General features: G+C 39.7%; 1 protein-coding gene, 1 long non-coding RNA gene and 2 pseudogenes across 2 annotated transcripts; 1 reads left to right on the top strand and 3 right to left on the bottom strand.

Annotated features, from left to right (window-relative positions):
- Positions 1–444: 444 nt before the first annotated feature.
- Positions 445–1251, top strand: LOC126621021 (uncharacterized). The gene is made up of 2 exons (XM_050289391.1): positions 445–589; positions 798–1251. Exons 1-2 carry the CDS (start codon positions 445–447, stop codon positions 998–1000), a joined length of 348 nt encoding a protein of 115 aa, XP_050145348.1. The 3' UTR covers positions 1001–1251.
- Positions 1252–1566: 315 nt separating this feature from the next.
- Positions 1567–3107, bottom strand: LOC126621028 (uncharacterized). Its single transcript, XR_007622771.1, has 2 exons — positions 2908–3107; positions 1567–2682 (listed from the first exon to the last, which is right to left on the bottom strand). It is a non-coding gene; the product is annotated as an uncharacterized LOC126621028 (long non-coding RNA).
- Positions 3108–5589: 2482 nt separating this feature from the next.
- LOC126612007 (receptor-like protein EIX1) lies at positions 5590–16773 on the bottom strand (annotated as a pseudogene).
- A 410-nt stretch (positions 16774–17183) lies between these two features.
- On the bottom strand, positions 17184–18492 carry LOC126611927 (receptor-like protein EIX1; annotated as a pseudogene).
- Between the last annotated feature and the right edge of the window lie 1835 nt (positions 18493–20327).

The following is a 20327-nucleotide window of genomic DNA, read 5'->3' as shown; positions in this document are numbered from 1 at the left end:
TTGCATCCTCGCATCTTCTTCAACTTTAACTGCAACCACGGCCTCTGGATTTCCCTCACCCTCCATAATCTTTTCTGCATTCTCAGTTGTGCCCGGATGGTGATTTCCTCGGTATCTATGGCGATGGCAGCAGTAATCAGATCTCCACTGTGTTCATCTATGACAGTATCTTTCTTTAATCTCTACGATTTTGATTGGTTTTAATCTCTTTTTCAAGATTTCAAGAACTGGGTTTTAAGTTTTTGTTGGTTTCGAGAGAATTGGGTCTTCAATTTTGGTTGGTTTCAAGGATTTTTATGGATTTGCCTGCAATCCTGTTTTCTTGTGTTAAATTTGTTATATTTTTCTGCATTTTTGCATTATGACATCCACTATCTGATTCTTTACTCTTTTCTTTTCTATTTTTTTGTTTATGAATTAAAAATGCTAGGAATTACACATTTTATGGGAAAGGAAATGAACTTGATAGGAATCCGCTGTGGTCAGATGAATGTACCTGAGTTTCAATATGAATATCAAGTGATCGTTGGCATAGCTTGGGACAGGTTTATTCATCTTCTCGTGCATCTGCAGGATTTTGGGTTGACAGGTACTTTGTCATTGTTTAATTGCTTGCTGAAACGTACCATTTGAAATTCAGAATTTGCCCCTATTTTGTTCTCATAATTCTCACAACTTGTAATTTCAGTGCTAAACTGCGATGATGTTTTCTCGCTGAATTGCTGCTTCCATTAACCAATTGTTCATATACAAGATCTTGAATATGTTACTCACTTGACTCTTATGTGTCATTTCAGTTTATGTATGTGTAACAGATTCTCAAGTTGCGTTCATTGTAGCAAATGAGGATGCTGTTCTCACGAAAGAGGTGTGTATGATTCCTAAAATCCAGTTTCCTTGGTGTTTGATCTCCACTACGTTCATGCAATGCTGCATGCATCAGCTCTATCGAACATGGTCTGGTTGCTCCACCAGTCCAATGGTTCAGCTGTCATGCTGAACTGCCCTGTTGGTGCCCCGGTAACCTCATGTTTACGTTGGCTGACGGTGGCAATGACGAATTAATGATGGGAATAATCAATTCAACCAACAGTGAGCTCTTACTTAAATCAGATTTTAATGATTTGAATTGTATTTCTCTGTTGTCAAGATAATGCGGTTTGATGTGGCTTCAATTGTAAACAATCAGCAATTGATGATGTGAGATATATTGATTGAATTATTTGTTAATGTACGATGTTCTCAATGTTACTGTATCAAATCTTGATGAATTAGCCGTCTGCTTGTTCTCTCGGTAACTTGATTAGTAAGTTCTTGCAAGTTTCTCAAGGAAATTTATTGAAAAGGATAAAACGATACACATACTAATCTAACCAACGTCATTGCAAAAACAAAAAGGTAGACCTGGCATTCGTGTCGTTTTCGTGTCATACCTGATATCTTAACGGGTCGTGTCGTGTAACACCCGTTAAAATAAACGGGTAAAATGACCCAACCCGATAATATTAACAGGTAATATGACCCGACCTGTTACCCGTTAAGGAAAATACATTTTAAACCAATAAATAATCAAATGAAAAACATAATACTAAATAAGTATATACATACCATATTGTCACATCCAAAACATAAAAACGCATTTTTCTTTTAAATATATATTTTTCCATACCCAAAATAAGAGCAGAATAAAAAAAACATTAGAACATTACAAAATGTCAAATGTTCAAAAGATTTGCAAAATTAAGGACATTGGAACATTAGAACATTGGAACCTTGCACATTTTCTTCCAATCAAATCCTTCAATTTTCCTCAATCATCATTGGAAGCAATATTGCACATTTTCTTCTAAAAAACTAACGCATGCCGTAAATACTCTCCAAAAACAAACTGACTACTCTCGATGCATATATGTGTGATTCGGCAGCCACATAAACCCCTAATCTGATGCATATATATTAGATATAGATGAACATAATATAGCAGCAGCTACATCAGCAACTGCCTGGAGGCTAGATGAACATTGCCTTTTTAACAGTTCCGATGGGAACCGTATCTTGACAAAATCGGCAAACCAACCCTATAAGCCAAACCAAATACAAAGAAGGGCCTCCAAATAGGGGCGGAGAGAGGCTAATCAAACCTAAACAAAACTTAAAAACCCCAAAAAACGTTGCAAATACGTACAAACGTGTGGGTGTGTGGTGAAAGACAGACTAAAAAAATGCAACGGTTAGGTGTGGTGATCCTTTACCACCCACCCGCTTTGTGCCATCAAAGGCAACATGTCATCATCCTCACTCAAACCCATCTCAGAAGATGGCACTGACAAGACGGATTATTCTTAGTTCTACTGGACTGACCCTGCATCATAACCTGACCATTTTCCCATACCAACTCAAGAAAATCATTTCTGCATTAAAATCCCGCAACAACATAAGAAATTAAGAATGCTTAAACGTGGACGAACAACTCATGTGAATTAAGACCGCAAAGCTTACATCTACATACACTAACACAAACACATATATTGAGTTAAAAATACCAGATACCTCATGTAGTCTCAAGAAACATTAATACAGCTTGACCATGAAAAGAAGAGAAACTAAATAGATAAAACAGCTTATCAAGACATTCCAATCAAAACTACTAATTACTAAAGCAAGGCCTTCTATTCACCAAATCTGAAAGAAAAAATTAAAAATTAAAAATTACGAACGTCTGTCCTATTTTTGATATCGAGAACAAAATCTAACAGTAAATCCCAAATTGGGATTTAGAAATCATCTAATTCAGAGATTATCAACTTGCATAACATAAATATTCCACCATTTGGATGAACTAATCCAAACAACTAGATCAACTTGGGCGAAACTGCAAAGATGTAAAATTTAGGAACAGAAACTTACACAATTCAATGGAGATGCAGAGATGACAAGGATGATTCCGTCCACTGCACGAGGGAGGAGAAAAGAGAGACTGAGAGAGGCTACCGGAAGAACTGAACATACGGCGGGTGAGAACGGCAAGGAGAGACAGACGGCGGGATCGGGATAGAGGATCAGAGGGTCACGGGAGTGGGGAGAGAGAAAGGGATTAGGGCTTTTGTTTTAATCAAATGGTAAATTGGAAAATAATGGAACAGCGGAGGGGTTTTTTCGTTAAAAAAAGTTCTAATAATATAAGTTAAATAGAATCCAACGGTACAATTTATTTTCATTTATCTTACGGCTGTTATTTAAGTAAAGTCTTTAATAGTTTTTTAATTAATGGAGAAGTGTAAAAAATATATAAACGCTCGTAATGACAAGTTTTACAACTTTTGTGAAGAGCTTAACTTTGAAATTCGCCACTATAATCATATAAATCATATATCAAAATTTAACCGTTGATTGTTATTTACATTTACACTTCATTTTTCTCATCAAATTTTGCTTTTTCAGATTTTCTTTTTTGAAAACATGATCTATTAGAGGATGCAAGAAGATGAACGGTTTGGATCGTTGATATTATGTTTAGAGTTTTACGGTTAGTAAAAATATTGTTTGATTTTATAAATTTTCTACAAACTATATGATATCAACTCATATTGTAGTTAACCATAAATATCGAAATGTGATATCAAAGATCTGAACCGTTCATCTTCTTATATCCGCCAGATGATCATGTTTTCAAAAAAGAAAATTTAAAAATGAAATTCAGTATCAAGAATAAAGCGTAAATGACAATCGATGGTTAAATATAAATGTAAGAATTATGGATTATAGTGTTAGATTTTGAAGCTGACCCCTTCATAAAAGTTGTAAAGATTGTCATTATGAGTGATTGTATATTTTATTTTTTTTTACATTTTTTACACTTCTACAATAATTATTATTAATTTTATTAATTTTGCCCTTAAATAAAAAACATTATTCATGAGGGTTTGGAGGATTTTAAAAATCTAAACAATAATGTTACTGTAACTGTTATCTACTCATGAAGGAATAATGATGAATCACAAGTGTTTATATATTCTTTCACATTTTTCATACTTGTATGTATGTCTTCTTAGTTCTTGCTTATACAAATACTATACTAGTTTATTTTAATTTTAGACAACAACATGTTAATTAAAATCTATCATTGTAGTAATGATAATAAGGAACTCTCATAATAAAAATAAATAATGACAAAAACTTTTTTTTTTAACTTATATAGAATAATAATACAAAACTATATATTTAATATAGAATATATTGTATATATTAATATGGCTATTGTATTTTAACCAAACCCAACATCTCCACATGGGAGCAGATTAGTTTGATGAGTTTGAGCCCAAAGAGAGGATCCAAACTCTCATTTTTCATCTGGTTGATGTTCAGCAACATCTTCTTTGGGACCCTTTTCTCGAACACCACCTTGATTTACATACAAGACAAAGTTGGGTGGGCCCTTGAATATGGTCTCCCAACACTTGGGCTTGCAATCTCTGTTGTGGTGTTTTTGTTGGGGATACAAATTGCCTTATGATAGTCATTTTAGTAGGATAGCTTATGTGCTTGTGGTAGTCATAAGGAAGTGGAGGGTAGCAAAGCAATCCCAGATGACCAAAAGGCAAAAGGAGCTTCATAATTTTATAATAAATCTTTTCGTAATTAAACTTTAAAATTATCAAAATAATTTTTTTCTTAACGGGTCGAAATGGGTTACCCACATGTTACCCGCGTGTATACCTGTTAAGAACCCGTTATTAACAGGTTCTTAACGGGTCACCCGATAATGACCCGATTAGTTATCGTGTTGACTCAAAACCCATTATTTTCGTGTCATTTTCGTGTCGTGTCAGAAACTGTCGGGTCTACAAAAAGGCCACTAAATCAACTGTAACACTTTCACTAAATCTTTAACTTCAAATTGCACTTTTCAGTCTCCTTCTCCAGCTGAAAGGGAGCATGGCTAGCGAGAGATAAAAAGATTCAGAAAAAGCACAACATATATTAGTCATAAATTTAAAGACAATTAGGCCTGGTTTGGTACTGAGGTAATTCTACAAAAAGTGAGTATCGAAGAAAGCTGGGAGCTTTTTTGTGTTTGGTAAACATTCAGCTTCAGCTTTTTTTTCTTCACAGTTTTGGGTGAAAAAAAAGCCAAAAACACAAAGTTGCAAAACCCAGCTTTGAAAAACCGACTTTTTTTTTCACATCTTTTTACATAGAAGTTTACCAAGCACTATAATATTGCTTTTTTTTTTTCAAAAGCACTTTTACAAAAAAGTTTACCAAACACTCTGCTACTTTATTTCACGGCTACTTATTCTCATAGCACAGCAGAAACAACTTTTTTTTCAAAGCACAACAATACCAAACTAGCCCTTAGAGTGACCAAAAAGATATTATCATTACACTAGTTTTTTGTACAAAAATGCACTTAGCCAATCATATTAATAGACTCAAAATTGCAATAATATTATTCGTTATGTGGAAAAGTACTTATAATTTACCCATCAGTCATTCTTCGTTGCCTGATCAACGCCACCCTCACATAAAGCCAATCGTATACACAGTTCAAGAACTTGTAGTATGTGTATCTCCATGACCTAATAAATATCAAACTCCCCAAAATCCAACAACAAATTCAAGCGCTAAACTCACATAAAATCCTGATGTTATAAGCCCATCCTTCTCCTCAATTTGATCCCTAAACACTGGTTGAACTTGTTTTGTTGGGAGAGCACAACCGTTGAAGTGGAATTCCACAAAGCAAATCATTCCTAGCAAAATTAGAGGGATTAAAGTTTTGGAGCTGAGACCCTATGGGAATTTTTCCCGACAGGTTGTTATTTGACAAGTCCAGCTTATCAAGGCCTGACATTCGAAAGAGACTTGTTGGAATCGTATCATGTATTGGGTTGTTTGATAGATCAAGCGAGTCAAGTGACTGCAACTTCCCGATCTTTGGAGTTATTAGACCTATTAAATTGTTTCTCGATAGGTCTAAAGAAACCAAGCCCACAAGACCAGTGATTTCACTAGGAATCTCCCCGTTAATCGGTTGCTCGACAAATGAATGTTCTTTACAAGCCCCAGATTACTTTTGTATTTGGACATTATTCATTTCCATATCAAGGATTCTTCGTGATCATACTCAGACTCCGTCTCGTTTCCAAGGCTGTAATAATGATGGATAGTTAGAATTGAGCTTCCTTTTTTAGCCAAATTAGTCAAACTGTTGAGGTATTTGGGTATACTTCCAGAGATGTTATTCATCGAGAAATCCAGAATTTGATTTCTTCCCATATTGCACAATTGTGATGGAATGCTTCCATAGAAGTAATTAGAACAGAGGATAAAGATAGTCAAATTTGAAAGTCCAACCCCTAACCATTCAGGTATCAAACCCGATAATTTATTTTCTCCAACATAAAAAATTGTGAGTCTTGTATAGTTCCTCAAGGATGAAGGCAATTCCCCAAAATCCAAAAACAAATCCAAGTGCTAAACTCACATAAAATCTTGATGTTATAAGCCCATCATTTTCTTCAACTTGATCCTGAACACTGGTTGTTCATTTGGACTTGTGTCATCAGGAGAGCACAACTATTGAAGTGGAATTCCACAAAGCAGAGGATTCCTAGCAGAATCAGATGGATCATAGCTTTGGAGCTGAGTCACCATTGCAATTTTTTTTCCAGATAAGTTGTTGTTTGACAAGTCCAATCTTCCAAGACCATAAATTTGAAGAAGACTTGATGGAATTCTTCCATACATTTGGTTACTTGACAAATCGAGGAACTATAGCAAAGCCAACTTCCTAATTACTGGAGTTATTTGGCCTATCAAATTGTTGTAGACATCGAAATTTCGGTAAATAAATGTTGACCGATAAATCAAAGTTTCGACGCTCATGTATTACATAAATTCTACACGTAGCGTACGTCTAAACAAAAAATCGAAATAAGTTGGAAAAGTCATCAAATAGGACACGTGTCAACACCTGACAGAAACGACTTATTTCATTTGGAATATTATATTCAAAATTAGGCCTTGGAAATTTCTATAAATAGAAGGCTAATTCATTCATTTGAGGGGAGAACCAAAATCATTAGGCAAAGTTCTTGAAGCTCTGAAGCTCTGAAACTCCGAAGCTCTCAAGCATCTAGGTTCCCGAAGAATCAAGAAAGCGTTCTTCGTTCTTCGTTCATCGTTCTTCCAAGATCAAGCCCCAACGGCCCTTTAGATCAACAATCATCCACCAATTCAAGATCAAGCCCCGACGACCCTTGAAGAAAGTGTTCTTCATTCCTCGTTCATCGTTCTTCCAAGATCAAGCCCCGACGACCCTTGGATCAACCATCCACCAATTCAAGATCAAGCCCCAAAGGCCTTTGAAGAACTTCCACCAATTCAAGATCAAGCCCCGACGGCCCTTGAAGAAAGCACCATCGTTCATCATCCGTTCATCCAAGATCAAGCCCCAACGGCCCTTTGGATCAACAACGTCGACAAATCCACACACATCCAACCGTTCTTCAAGATTAAGCTCAAAAGCCCTTGAAGATCTGTTCATCACTGTTCTTCAAGATCAAGCCCAAAAGCCCTTGAATATCCGTTCATCACCGTTATTCAAGATCAAGCCTTAACGGCCCTTGAAGAAACATTCATCCTCAAGATCAAGCCCCAATGGCTCCTTGAAGATCCGCTCAAATCCACCTTCAAAGATCAAGCCCACGGCCCCTTGAAAAAACTTCCAACAGTTCATCCAAAATCAAGCCTCAACGGCCCTTGGATCAACGAAACATCCACAAACCAACACCTTACGGAGATCGAATCAGATGATCAAAATAGAGAGAGCTTGTAACCCAAAATCATCAAATACAAATATTTGTTTGTGCACGTTGTTCTTGTCTCTTTCGTTTCAGGAAATTTCCGTGTTCACAAATTGGCACGCCCGGTGGGACAATATCTACCTCTCATCTCTTTCTCCGTTCAAGAAATCCAAACACACCACAAATTCAATGGCATCAAGCAAGGGACAAGCCGTTCTCGCAACCACTGAGGGAAGGATCCTAAGCACTTCTGCCGCAAACAGACAATCGATTGGCGCCACAATCGCTCCTCAACATGCCATTTCAAAATTGGTGCCGCTAAAAGAGCAAGGGGAGCATCAAAGGTGCAGGTCCGTCATCAACCTAACCTCACTGGGGGCATCAAAGCATGTCGTTGAAGCACATCAGATGACATCCCAAAGCGGCCAACGGGGTCCTTCATCAACACCTTGGATGCCTGAAGAGTCACGCATAATGGTTGCACAAGGCATGACCATCGGCGTTACCTCCATTGAAGAACAACTGGCTCAAATGAATGAAACGATCGCAAGGCTAACATGAATTGTTGAAGAAAAAGACTTGCAAATCGCTGTACTTATCAGCCGACTGGAGCCATAGGACGACGAGAACCCCAACCCAGAGAATGATCCACTAAAGAGAAGAGATGACGAAGAAGAGGAGCCTCAGGTGGAGAAAAACGATGTGAAGCCGGAGCCAGACCAAGCAGCGGCACTCATGGGATCTCTTTCTATCCAGCAGCTGCAAGAGATGATCACCAACACCATCAAAGCACAGTACGAAGGGAGCTCAAATACCTCCGGGTTGTACTCGAGGCCGTATTCAAAGAAGATCGACGCCTTAAGGATGCCGAGGGGTTATCAACCGCCAAAGTTCATGCAATTTGATGGAAAGGGAAACCCGAAACAACACGTCGCCCACTTTGTTGAAACTTGCAACAACGTAGGGACCGAAGGGGACTACCTTGCCAAGCAGTTTGTGCGCTCGCTGAAAGGAAACGCCTTTGAGTGGTACACGGACCTAGAGCCTGAGTCCATCAACAGCTGGGAGCAACTGGAGCGGGAATTCCTCAACCGCTTCTATAGCACTCGTCGTACTGTGAGCATGCTAGAGCTAACGAGCACAAAGCAGTGGAAGGACGAGCCAGTCATTGACTACATCAACAGATGGCGCACTCTAAGCCTCGACTGTAAAGACAGGCTCTCGGAAACCTCTTCAATCGAGATGTGCATCCAAGGCATGCAATGGGGTTTGCAATACATCATTCAAGGCATCAAACCACGGACCTTCGAAGAGCTAGCCACCCGCGCCCATGACATGGAGTTGAGCATCGCCCATCATGGGAAGAAGGAACCGATCGCCGACTACAAGAACGACAAAGTTCTTGAGACAAAGGTGGAGAAGGCTACGTGGAAATCCACCAAGGAAGCAATGACAGTCAACACCTCTCCCGTCAAAATCCCTACAAGAGGCAAGGCGATTCAAGCTGAAGCTTTTCGTGATCAAGAGATGCGTAGACGCACTTTGAAGGAGTTTGAGGAGAAGACTTATCCATTCCCCGACTCTGATGTGGTTGCCATGTTGGATGACCTGTTGGAAAAGAAGGTGATCGGCTTGCCTGAGTGCAGACGGCCAGAAGAGATGAATCACACCAACAGTCCAAGGTACTGTAAATTCCACCGCTTCATCAGTCATCCGACAGAAAAGTGCTTCGTGCTGAAAGATCTCATCATGAAGCTGGCTCAGAAAGGAATCATCGAGCTAGGTCTTGACGATGTGGTGAAGTCAAACTATACCACCATCACTTTTGGCTCTTCCTACTCAAAGTTTTTACCTCAACCTCCGGGGGCATCCTCCAAGACAAACAAAGTTGAAGGATGGACTCAAGTCACTCTTAAGAAATTGCACAAGAAGCATACGTCTCCTCCACAAGTCCGCCAATCGGAAAGGGGGCAAAGCAGCTCTTGTCAACCTTCAAAGCAACGTGAAAGTGTTGAGGATGATGAAATTGCGACACAAAGATCGTCTGTTGCCATCACAATGAGCGATTTCTTTCCCGAAGACTTCTTCAATCACTCGGTCAAGGCTCCTTGCTATGAAGATTATGAGGAACGCCTCTCCAAAATTGCTTGACAAAATTCACAAATTCTCCTCGCCCGCACGAGTCTAAACTGCATGGCACAAAGCTCCTAGTCTGCACGAGCATAAAAGGCAACACCAAACGCTCATTGTCTGCATGAGCTGAAACTGCAAACGGCACAAAAAAGAAAATACCAAAAAAAATATATGTATGTGTTTGAACTACATTACGACTTGATCTCTTCTTTGGAGGGGTACGTAGGCAGCTCGAATGTTCAAATTTTCGAGTTCAGTCACATCAAAATAAAAAAAAAAAGAATAAATATTTTATTAAAGAATGTCAATTTTATTACAAATTTATTTTGTTAAGAAAATTTGCAATTTTCTTTGTACAAAATTAAATTACAATTTCTTCAAAAAAAAGAAAAAAAAGAAAAAAAAAGAAGGAAACATATATATGTATGTCTCGGCCCAGTAGCAGAATGACATGCAGATGAACAACAGGTTCGTCATCGAGCACAGGCCCAGGAGCCTAGAACCGGTTGATGCCATTAGATGCAGCCCAGGCCCTTCAAAACCATAGACCAAATCCGGGCCCGGCTCTTAAAGCCCATCTTCACTCGTCTCTCCCTCAACACCCAATCAGATCTTCCTCCCCTCCATTGAAGAAGTATCAGCCATGCCGTCGTAGGAATACATGGAGCTCGATCGACTTGAACGAGTGCAAAATGTACAAGACCGAGTCGGTCGGCGAGCCCACTGGTGAAGCCGCCGTCGATTTAGACTGATGACAAAAGGCATCAACGACGCAGAGCACGACGAGGAAGGTCAAGGTCAAGGTCAAAATCAAACAGAAGGAGATTCAAATTCAGGGCTGAGCCGGGACAAGATTTCACCTCCACCGTCGGATTTGAAGCCTCGAAACTCTCGAATCAATGATAAAGGCATATGTACGGCTGGTGGAGCATTTTCCGGGTCGATTTCCATTTTTCCCAAAGATCTGGAGTCCTCTTCTGGGTTCCCGATCACTCCCACTCGAGTCACTCCATCGGGGCTCCACTGCTTCACTCAGGCAGCTCTCCACGACGGCAAACGAACCGTTATCGCGACTCGCCGGCCTGGTAAGAATTTTCGACACAGTGAGCTCTTTGATGTCAAATCCAAGATGTTTCAGCCAATGTCAGAGTTCCTGAACCGAATTATCCACCCAAACCCTCGGAGAATACTCCGACTCTACCACCATCATATCCCCGATGAACTCTCACTTCCCGGCCTTGACTTGCCGCGACACCCTCCGCCTCACCTTCAAAAAGCTCTCTACTTCACCAAATCCCCCTAAACATTTCCGCCAGTAGAACCCTAATTTCTAATTGCCGAGAGGGAAATTCAATACGCATAGAACAAAAATCGAAACTTTCTCTGCAAAATCGTAACTTTTTGAGCTCCGGAAATGGCCGACGCTTTGGTGCAAACGGCGGAGCTCCATATCCAATCGGAGGGCTGTGCGAATTTAATGCCCGAATTGGAAACCAGGTCGAATCCGCTTCAGAGGCGTATCAAGTTCCACTGAGCAAGGAAGCCCTTCAATGGCCTTAACACTGGTGGCGGTGACTTTAGGCTCGAGACCTTGAACCCCGGAAGCAGCAACAACGGCGGTAGCAGCTCTAATAAGGGTCAGTCGAGTTTGACGGCTAAGAAAACCGATCGGTCCGAGTGTTTTATGGAGAACGGGTTGGATCCGGAGCTCAGCTTTGGCATCACATTCCGGAGAATTGGTGCCGGTTTAAGGAATATGGGGAACACTTGTTATCTCAATTCAGTGTTGCAGTGTCTGACATATACTGAGCCTTTAGCTGCATACTTGCAAAGTGGAAAGCATCGAAATTCATGCCATATTACTGGGTTTTGTGCTTTATGTGCCATCCAGAAGCACGTCGACATAGCATGGCAAATAGGGCAGCGTCTCCGCCGTTAAACATAATCCTTTGCAGCAATTGGCAGTGCAACGGATGCGCAGTGGCGGTGCTCGGTGGCAGTGCAACGAATGCACAGTGGCAGTACAACAGGTGTGCAGCAGCTGTGCTCGGTGGTTAGGCTCAGTGGCTGTGCTCTGGGTTCTAGCTGGATCTGACATCAAGGTCACCTCCACCTCCTCCGTCTCTTGCCTCGCAGCTGCCGACAACTTCAAAGACCGCTGTCAAACGACTAGTCGGCCGAGAAGCTCTTCCTTAAGCTCCAGCTCTAAGTTCGTCTTCATCCTTCCCTGCAAATTCCCCAGCCCATCATCGAAATTTATACAAAAAAAAAATAATAGAAAATGGGATGGTGGATCAAAGATGGGGAACAGCCCCATGGCAGATCAAAAGTTTCTGGTGGTGCATGGGCACTATATGCAGAAAGAAAAAAAATTGTAAAAAAAATGATGATGGAACTTGGTGCATCCAGCACCAAAAGAAAAATAAATAAATAAATAATAAATAATAATAATAATAAATAAATAAAAAAAAATAAAATAAAAAAAATGCATAGAGAGAAATAAAAGGTCCATTTTATTTATTTTTCTGGAAATTTTACATAAATTTGCATTATACATACCTTTAAAAAAAAATCAAATCAAATCAAATTTACAAGAGGGGATCTTCAAGGATGATCAGGTGGCGCCTCAGTACTCGGCGGAACCCCAGAAGGAGGAGGCACTGAAGGTTGATCATTTGGAGCTTCATTACGCTGTACAGCCCCAGAAGACGAAGGCAAATGCTGCTGGAACAAACCCACAAACCTCTGATGATTAAGTAAAATCTGACCATCAGATTCCTGCATCTGGTTAATCTTCCTCTTCATGTTTGTCGCATAGCTATGTTCGAGCTTATGCAACTGTTTATTCTCCTGCTTGAGCCCTCTAATCTCTTGTTTGAGACTCATCACCTCAGCCGCCAATGATTCAACTTGACGGGTTCGAGCAAATAGGCGTTGGGCCATATTAGACACAGAACATGCACACTGCACACTGAGAGCCAGAGAATCCTTAACAACCAACTCATCAGACCGTTTGGAAAGTAGTCTGTTATCTTTGGGAGTGACAAGGTTTCGGGCCACCACCGCAGCGGTCATATCATTCTTCACCATTGAATCCCCAACGGTAAGAGGACCAGTAGGGGATATGAAGGATGGGCGCCATATGTTGTCTGGAGAAGGCGGGACTGCCTCTTCACCAAGATTCAAATCAAAACGACGGTCGGAGGGTCCAGACATTTTCAAGGGTGTTGAAGGAAGAAGAGGTCGGATAAATCAAGATCTTAGAAGTACAAGAAGGGAGTTTCTACAAGCGAAAATTCAAGTGTGCTTTGAAATGAACTGCGTGCCTCTATAAAAATCAGCACTCGACGGGATTTCAGAGATCGAAGAGGCGAGCTCAGAATTCGAAGAGGCCAATTCAAAAATCGAAGAGGTGCTAGCTTTCTCAAAAGCTGGGCTTGCTCGAAAACCACGGGCCAATCTTCCTTTCCAGACTTGTCCGCACTTGTCATATGCAACCTCTGCACTCGACGGGGCTCAGAAATCGAAGAGGCCAATTCAAAAAATCGAAGAGGCTTGCTCGGAAACCACGGGCGATCTTCCTTTCCAGACGCGTTAGCACCCGTCACGCGCAAACTCAGCTTTGCGGAAATCACGGGCAATTTGTCGAAGCACCGATCCCAGATATCGAAGAGGCGCCAATCTTTTTCAGCCTTGTCAACACCTGTCACATGCACACTCAACTTTGCGCAAATCACGGGCAATTTGTCGAAGATTTTCGGTGAAGGAGAAAACACGTGAAGTTTACTGTTCAATCATCCAACGGTTGCCGACAAGAGTGAAAGAACAGTACCGGTTATTAATCCATATAAATGTCCACCTTCACCCTTCATAGCAAGGCAGACATACAGAACCTTTCTTCATCTCCGAGAATGCCTTCCCAACGAAGCCTCTCGGGTCACTCAGTGTTCCTTATTCCTTGGGGTACCTCTGCAAGCCAATAACTCCAAAGCAAAAGTATCTCATATCACCAGGGTAGAAAGCAAGAGTATCTCATATCATGCATTCTCCCTGTCCTTTCCTTTGTCCTTGTTCCTACTTACAAAGACAAGGATAAAGAAAACAATATGCCGGAACTTCCACTCAAACTCGGGTAAGGAAACGACTGCTGGGAACCCTTCCCTGATTGCCTACCTAGCATTGCTCTCGAGTACTCGTCTCCCACTGCTGCTGTACTTCCAAAAGAAGCTGCCACATCTGCCTGAAGAACAGATAAGGCAAGTGAAAATGATACCTTGCAGTACGTGGAGACAACGTGCAGAAGAAACAAGCAGAGAAGAATGCAACATGCACAGTCAACTCAGTAGAAGGAGTCTGAGATGAGGAACTCGAGAAGATGCCACATCTGCCTGAGGAACAGATAAAGGAAATGAAAATGATACCTTGAAGCATGTGGAGACAAGTGCAACGAAGCACGTGCTGAATCATCCGCTACTTCTCCAAAATCAAAAGTATCTCATATCATCAGGGTTACAATCATTCTGGATGGTGAATTCGTTTTAACCCTCAAATTCTTGGGTTGGCTTACTAGGCGTTGTGAGCTGCACGTGTCGATTCACCACCCTTGAATCAAATCCTTAAAGATCAAGTCACCAACTGGAAGAAGAGCCCATCAATCTTGAAGATCATACCGTTGACCAAACTGCTCAGGTGTGAATTAGAAAGATTGAACAAAGCAACAAGTCGTCACCTTCACCTCGTGCATGCTTGCCATGTGTTCGAGTCAACCTTCAAGAATCAAGCCTTAACGGCCCTTGAAGAAGCTTCCAGCCAAATTCAAGATCAAGCCTCGACGACCCTTGAGGAAATCACAAGTCCGATTCAAGATCAAGTGTCTACCACCCTTGAATCAAAACCTAGTTCAAGAATAAGCTGTGGAAAATCAACAATTGGAGGAATCCAGAAAATCCTTCAACCCAGTTCAAGATCAAAGCTGTGGAAAGTCAACAAAGTGCAAAAAAAACAAATACGTGCCGATTCATCCACTACCAAAGCCAAAGATCATCTACCACATGAAGCTCCTTGTGGTCCAATTTCAACCTTCAAGATCAAGCCTCGACGACCCTTGAAGAAATTTCAAACAAAAGTTCAAGAACAAGCCTCAAACGGCCCTTGAAGAAATCTCAAGCCCAATTCAAGATCAAGCCTCAACGACCCTTGAAGAAATTTCCAGCCCAATTCAAGATCAAGCCCCAACGGCCCTTGGATCGACATCTACATTAAGGGACTTCAAAACGCATCTCCTACACGTGACAAGCACATGTATACGACGCGCCTTGAAGTGGGAGCATTTGTAGACATCGAAATTTCGGTAAATAAATGTAGACCGATAAATCAAAGTTTCGACGCTCATGTATTACATAAATTCTACACGTAGCGTACGTCTAAACAAAAAATCGAAATAAGTTGGAAAAGTCATCAAATAGGACACGTGTCAACACCTGGCAGAAACGACTTATTTCATCTGGAATATTATATTCAAAATTAGGCCTTGGAAATTTCTATAAATAGAAGGCTAATTCATTCATTTGAAGGGAGAACCAAAATCATTAGTCAAAATTCTTGAAGCTCTGAAGCTCTGAAACTCCGAAGCTCTCAAGCATCCAGGTTCCCAAAGAATCAAGAAAGCGTTCTTCGTTCTTCGTTCATCGTTCTTCCAAGATCAAGCCCCAACGGCCCTTTGGATCAACAATCATCCACAAATTCAAGATCAAGCCCTGACGACCCTTGAAGAAAGCACCATCGTTCATCATCCGTTCATCCAAGATCAAGCCCCAACGGCCCTTTGGATCAACAACGTCGACAAATCCACACACATCCAACCGTTCTTCAAGATTAAGCTCAAAAGCCCTTGAAGATCTGTTCATCACTGTTATTCAAGATCAAGCCCAAAAGCCCTTGAAGATCTGTTCATCACCGTTATTCAAGATCAAGCCTTAACGGCCCTTGAAGAAACATTCATCCTCAAGATCAAGCCCCAACGACTCCTTGAAGATCCGCTCAAATCCACCTTCAAATATCAAGCCCACGGCCCCTTGAAGAAACTTCTAACAGTTCATCCAAAATCAAGCCTCAACAGCCCTTGGATCAACGAAACATCCACAAACCAACACCTTCCGGAGATCGAATCAGAGGATCAAAATAGAGAGAGATTGTAACCCAAAATCATCAAATACAAATATTTGTTTGTGCATGTTGTTCTTGTCTCTTTTGTTTCAGGAAATTTCCGTGTTCACAATTGTTTTTCGACAGGTTCAAAAAAACCAACCCCAAGATCAATGATTTCACTAGGAATCTCCCCCTTTATTCAGTTGCTCGACAAATGAATGCTTTTTACAAGCCCCAGAGTACTTTTGTATTTGGACATTGTGCCTTTCCATATCAAGGATGCGTTGTCATTATAAGTACTAGCTAATGAATTCTACCTCTTGTTGTTGAGGAGGTAAAAATGATTGATAGTTAGACTTGAACTTCCTTTTTGAACCAAATTAGTCAAATTGTTGAGGCATTTGGGTATACTTCCAGAGATGTTATTCATCGAGAAATCCAGAATTTGAATGCTTGCCATATTACACAATTGTAATGGAATGCTTCCATAGAAGTGATTAGAACGGAGGATAACCAATTCTGAAAATCCGACCCCTAACCATCTAGGTATCAAACCTAATAATTTATTTTCTCCAACATCCAAAACTATGAGACTTGTGCAATTCTTCAAAGATGAAGGCAATTCCCCCACAAATCCATTGTTATTTAGCTTCAATGTTTGAATAGACTAGATTTCCAAAAGGCATTGTCACTCAAATCAAGAAAGACTAGATTTCCAAAATGCGTCCCACAATCGGGAAGTTCTTCGGATAATTGGTTGCTTGAGAGATCAAGAAAGGTTTAATTACTAGCCTTGATTGGAGTCTTTGGACAAAAGAATGAAACCAACCCTAAAAATTTATTGTTGGAGAGATCTAGTTTTGATGTTTTGGAAAGAAATGAAGGAATTGGACATTCCAATTGGTTCCAACTCAAATTCAGTGAAAGAGGGAAAGATGAAAAATCAAATGTTGGATTTTGAATTGTTCCTCTAATTTGGTTGTTGGAGAGATTTATATATTCAATTTCAAGATCATGAGAGAACATGCCCCAAAACCAACTTGGAATGATATCAGAAATTTTTGCATTAGAAATATCAAGGTGCAAATAACTTTTCTAAGTTTGAAGCCATTTTGGAAAATGTGGACCCATGATGCAAAACCTCAAAATTATGATTTGCAATTGGAAATGAGGAATCCAATCAATATGGAAATTTAAAGCTAGCGAGTTAAAGGACAAATCCAAAAACCTTAATCTAGAGAGTTGAGAGAGATGACTTTCCGTAAGTACCCCTTCCAAATCATTGCTACCCAAGTCCAGATACTCCAGTTAGACATTTGCCCAATGCTTTCAGGTATTGTTCCATTTAACTGATTGTAAGAGAGACCTAACTCTTCTAGTGATGAACAATTTGCAAGAAGAGGTAGAGACCCTACAAGATGATTGAATCCAAGACGAAAAAATGCAAGAGGTCTCATATTTCCAAAAACATGGGAAATTAAACGATTTGAGGTCAAGATAAACAGGGCTGACATTGTAGTTTGACAACCATAAAAAAATTGAAGGAGAAGTGAATTGGTTGGAATTGAGCTTAACATGAGCAAGATATTTAGAAAAATTTATGTTAAAAAGAGAACTTGAATGAATTAGAGAAGGAAGACCACATTCAGTCAATGTCAAATTTGTAAGTTTAGGAAGCTTATTAACTGCTTCCATCCAATCATAAACATTACTTAAATTGCTGCTACTCATGTTCAAATATGTTAAAGAAGAAAGATTAGGTGGCCATGAATTCATATTTTCTACATTTGCAAAGAAATTGAAGCTGAGATCTAGATATTGCAAGTGGGTAAGGTTTCCAACCTGACTTGGAAATCTACCAGCAAAAGAAGCATCAGAGAGATCAAGGTGTCTTAAATTAGAAAGAGAACCAATGAAATCTGGAAATTGGCTTCCATTGAAGTTAATTTCTCCAAATATTTCAAATGCTACAACTCAATCAGTTTATGACTCATATCTTACCTTGCAAATGGTAGTAAAACTCTGTGTCTCATTTCTCTTGAAGTGAGTAAGCTTCACTCAAATAAGATTGTCCAAGATTAAGTTGAGTAATACGACTGGTTCTGTTGCTGCAGTGGACGCCTGCCCATTTGCAACAATCTTGCTTGTGGACTTCTCTTCCCCATGAAGATAGGAGATTGTCATCATCTGCGAGGCCCTGTTTGAAAGCAAGGAGTGCTTCCCCTTCCCTCTCTATGCACCTGATCACCTTCGGCACCTTAACAATATCCCTATGGCCAACTACTCCTAAAGAAATATTATTGAATTCAAGGGATAGTGAAATGTTGAAATACTGTAGCACAATTAGCGCCACAATTATTGAAGCGTGAAATAGTTTCAAGCACATAATATCCTCTCCCTGCATCTTAACGACAATGAAGAAGAAGAAAAAGTGTTTAGGCAAGATGATTGGAAACTGGAAAGTAACTTGGAAGATGATTGCAACACTGCAAGTATACATACACATATAAAATAGCCGTTTACAGAAGAAACGTATACATTACAGTTGTATAGCTATTGAACTCAAGCAGCAGGTATTGACTTGAGTTACTTACTAATTGAATTACTTACTAAATTATTCAATTCGTTTGGAACACAATGTACATCAGCCATTGGATCAGCCCGATAGTCCATCCATATGCTCAAAACTCAGAAATTGGAAAGATAGTGGCAACTGTACATCAATGATCGATGTTAACAAAAGGAGCATCCAAATCCGAAAATTTAAATTAATGGACATCATTGTGTGTTGTGGAAATTAATGGACATTAGGTAGCAACCCTTCACTACCAACGACTTTTCTTCTACCATTGGAATCATATCAAACTTGCATGTTTTACATTGGTTGTAGCATTGTTGTTTAACATTAAGGTTATTGTCAACAAAAGCGTGTGAAGACCGATTCCACCATACGCTTTCAATGTTAATGTTTTTGTTCTTGGTTGAATTGTTTGTCTTCTTTTCTCTGCCTGAAACTTGATTAATAATCGATTAATAATTTTGTCTTTTTTTTTTGTCTGTAACTTGATTAATAATTTGTCAGAAGTTTCCCTAAGAAAATTTATTGAAAAAGATAAAATGATACATTATTATAAAGGGGATAAAAAGGACCCAACCACTCAGAGATAACATCAATCCTTGCAAAACAAAAAAGGCCACAAAATTAAGAAGCAAAGTAAGGAAAACACTAGGGATATCAAATTTTCAAACCAAATAATGTGTAACCAATAAAAAATAAGCACGTTAATAAACACTTAAGCAAGTAATCATCCAATCATGAACAACGACATTGTTTGTTTACAAATTTGGTTAAAAATTTGGTCTCCACTTGCGCATAAGGTTGGTGGAAGATCTTGATATTTGCACTCGACTCTCCTCACGTGCAGTTGACTCTCTTCACAGAATCCTCTTGTTCTTGAGAGCCAAAACTTTGCACAGATAATATGAACAAAAACAAAACTTTTGAATGAGAAAAAAAAAATTCAGTAATGAATCCAGCTAAGTTTCGAGTAAAAGAAATGGTAGTGAATGCTATCTACTTCTTTGGCTAAGTTTCGAGTAAAAGAAATGGCAGTGAATGCTATCTACTTCTTTGCATTGTCTGTTCATCAAAATAAAATGATGAAGACACAACTTAAGCTTTCTTTATCTCCACTTTGATAACAAGAATACAAGAGCTTAACACTTGCTTGGAACTGAAACGAGATTTAACCCGAACGTTCGTGAGAACATCACACTGAGACTTCTGAGAGAGTTGAGAAAACATGTTATGCTGAGATGAGACATGAGAGTGTTCGTCTCCTATATTCGCCATGCGCCTTGCGGGTAGGTTGAGAATTTATTGAACATGAGATTGGAGATTGTTAGTGTATTACTGTTAGAATACGAGAATGATTGTGAGTGCCAGAAGCGGGCTATAGTGTTTCAATTGGTATGGAAATGTCTTGTTGTAGAGTTAAAAGTTGTCCTAATTAGTTCACGATTGAAACTTCAGTTGAATCTTGATACTTAGCACTCATAGTTGGATTGGAATTGTTTGTTTATTTCCTATGCCGATTTTAATAGAGAAATCACAAGGATTGTTTTAATATAAATAGTGACCTCTGCTCTCACAAAACATACGCTTAATATTGAACTAACACCCATTATTGTTTTGCAAGAGAGGAGAAGGTGCATTGTTTAGAAGTATGCTTTGGCTTC

Source organism: Malus sylvestris, chromosome 1 (genome assembly GCF_916048215.2).
Source record: "Malus sylvestris chromosome 1, drMalSylv7.2, whole genome shotgun sequence".
NCBI classification, from domain to species: domain Eukaryota; kingdom Viridiplantae; phylum Streptophyta; class Magnoliopsida; order Rosales; family Rosaceae; genus Malus; species Malus sylvestris.
Note: the sequence above shows the minus strand (reverse complement) of the source record. Positions and strands in the feature narration are given on the sequence as shown.

What these genes read in the sequence shown, in the direction of transcription:
- LOC126621021 (XM_050289391.1), top strand. Translation starts at nt 445, where the DNA reads ATGGGAAAGGAAATGAACTTGATAGGAATCCGCTGTGGTCAGATGAAT. An exon ending in GCAGGATTTTGGGTTGACAG is followed by an intron (nt 590 to 797) that starts GTACTTTGTCAT and finishes GTGTCATTTCAG; the next exon opens with TTTATGTATGTGTAACAGAT.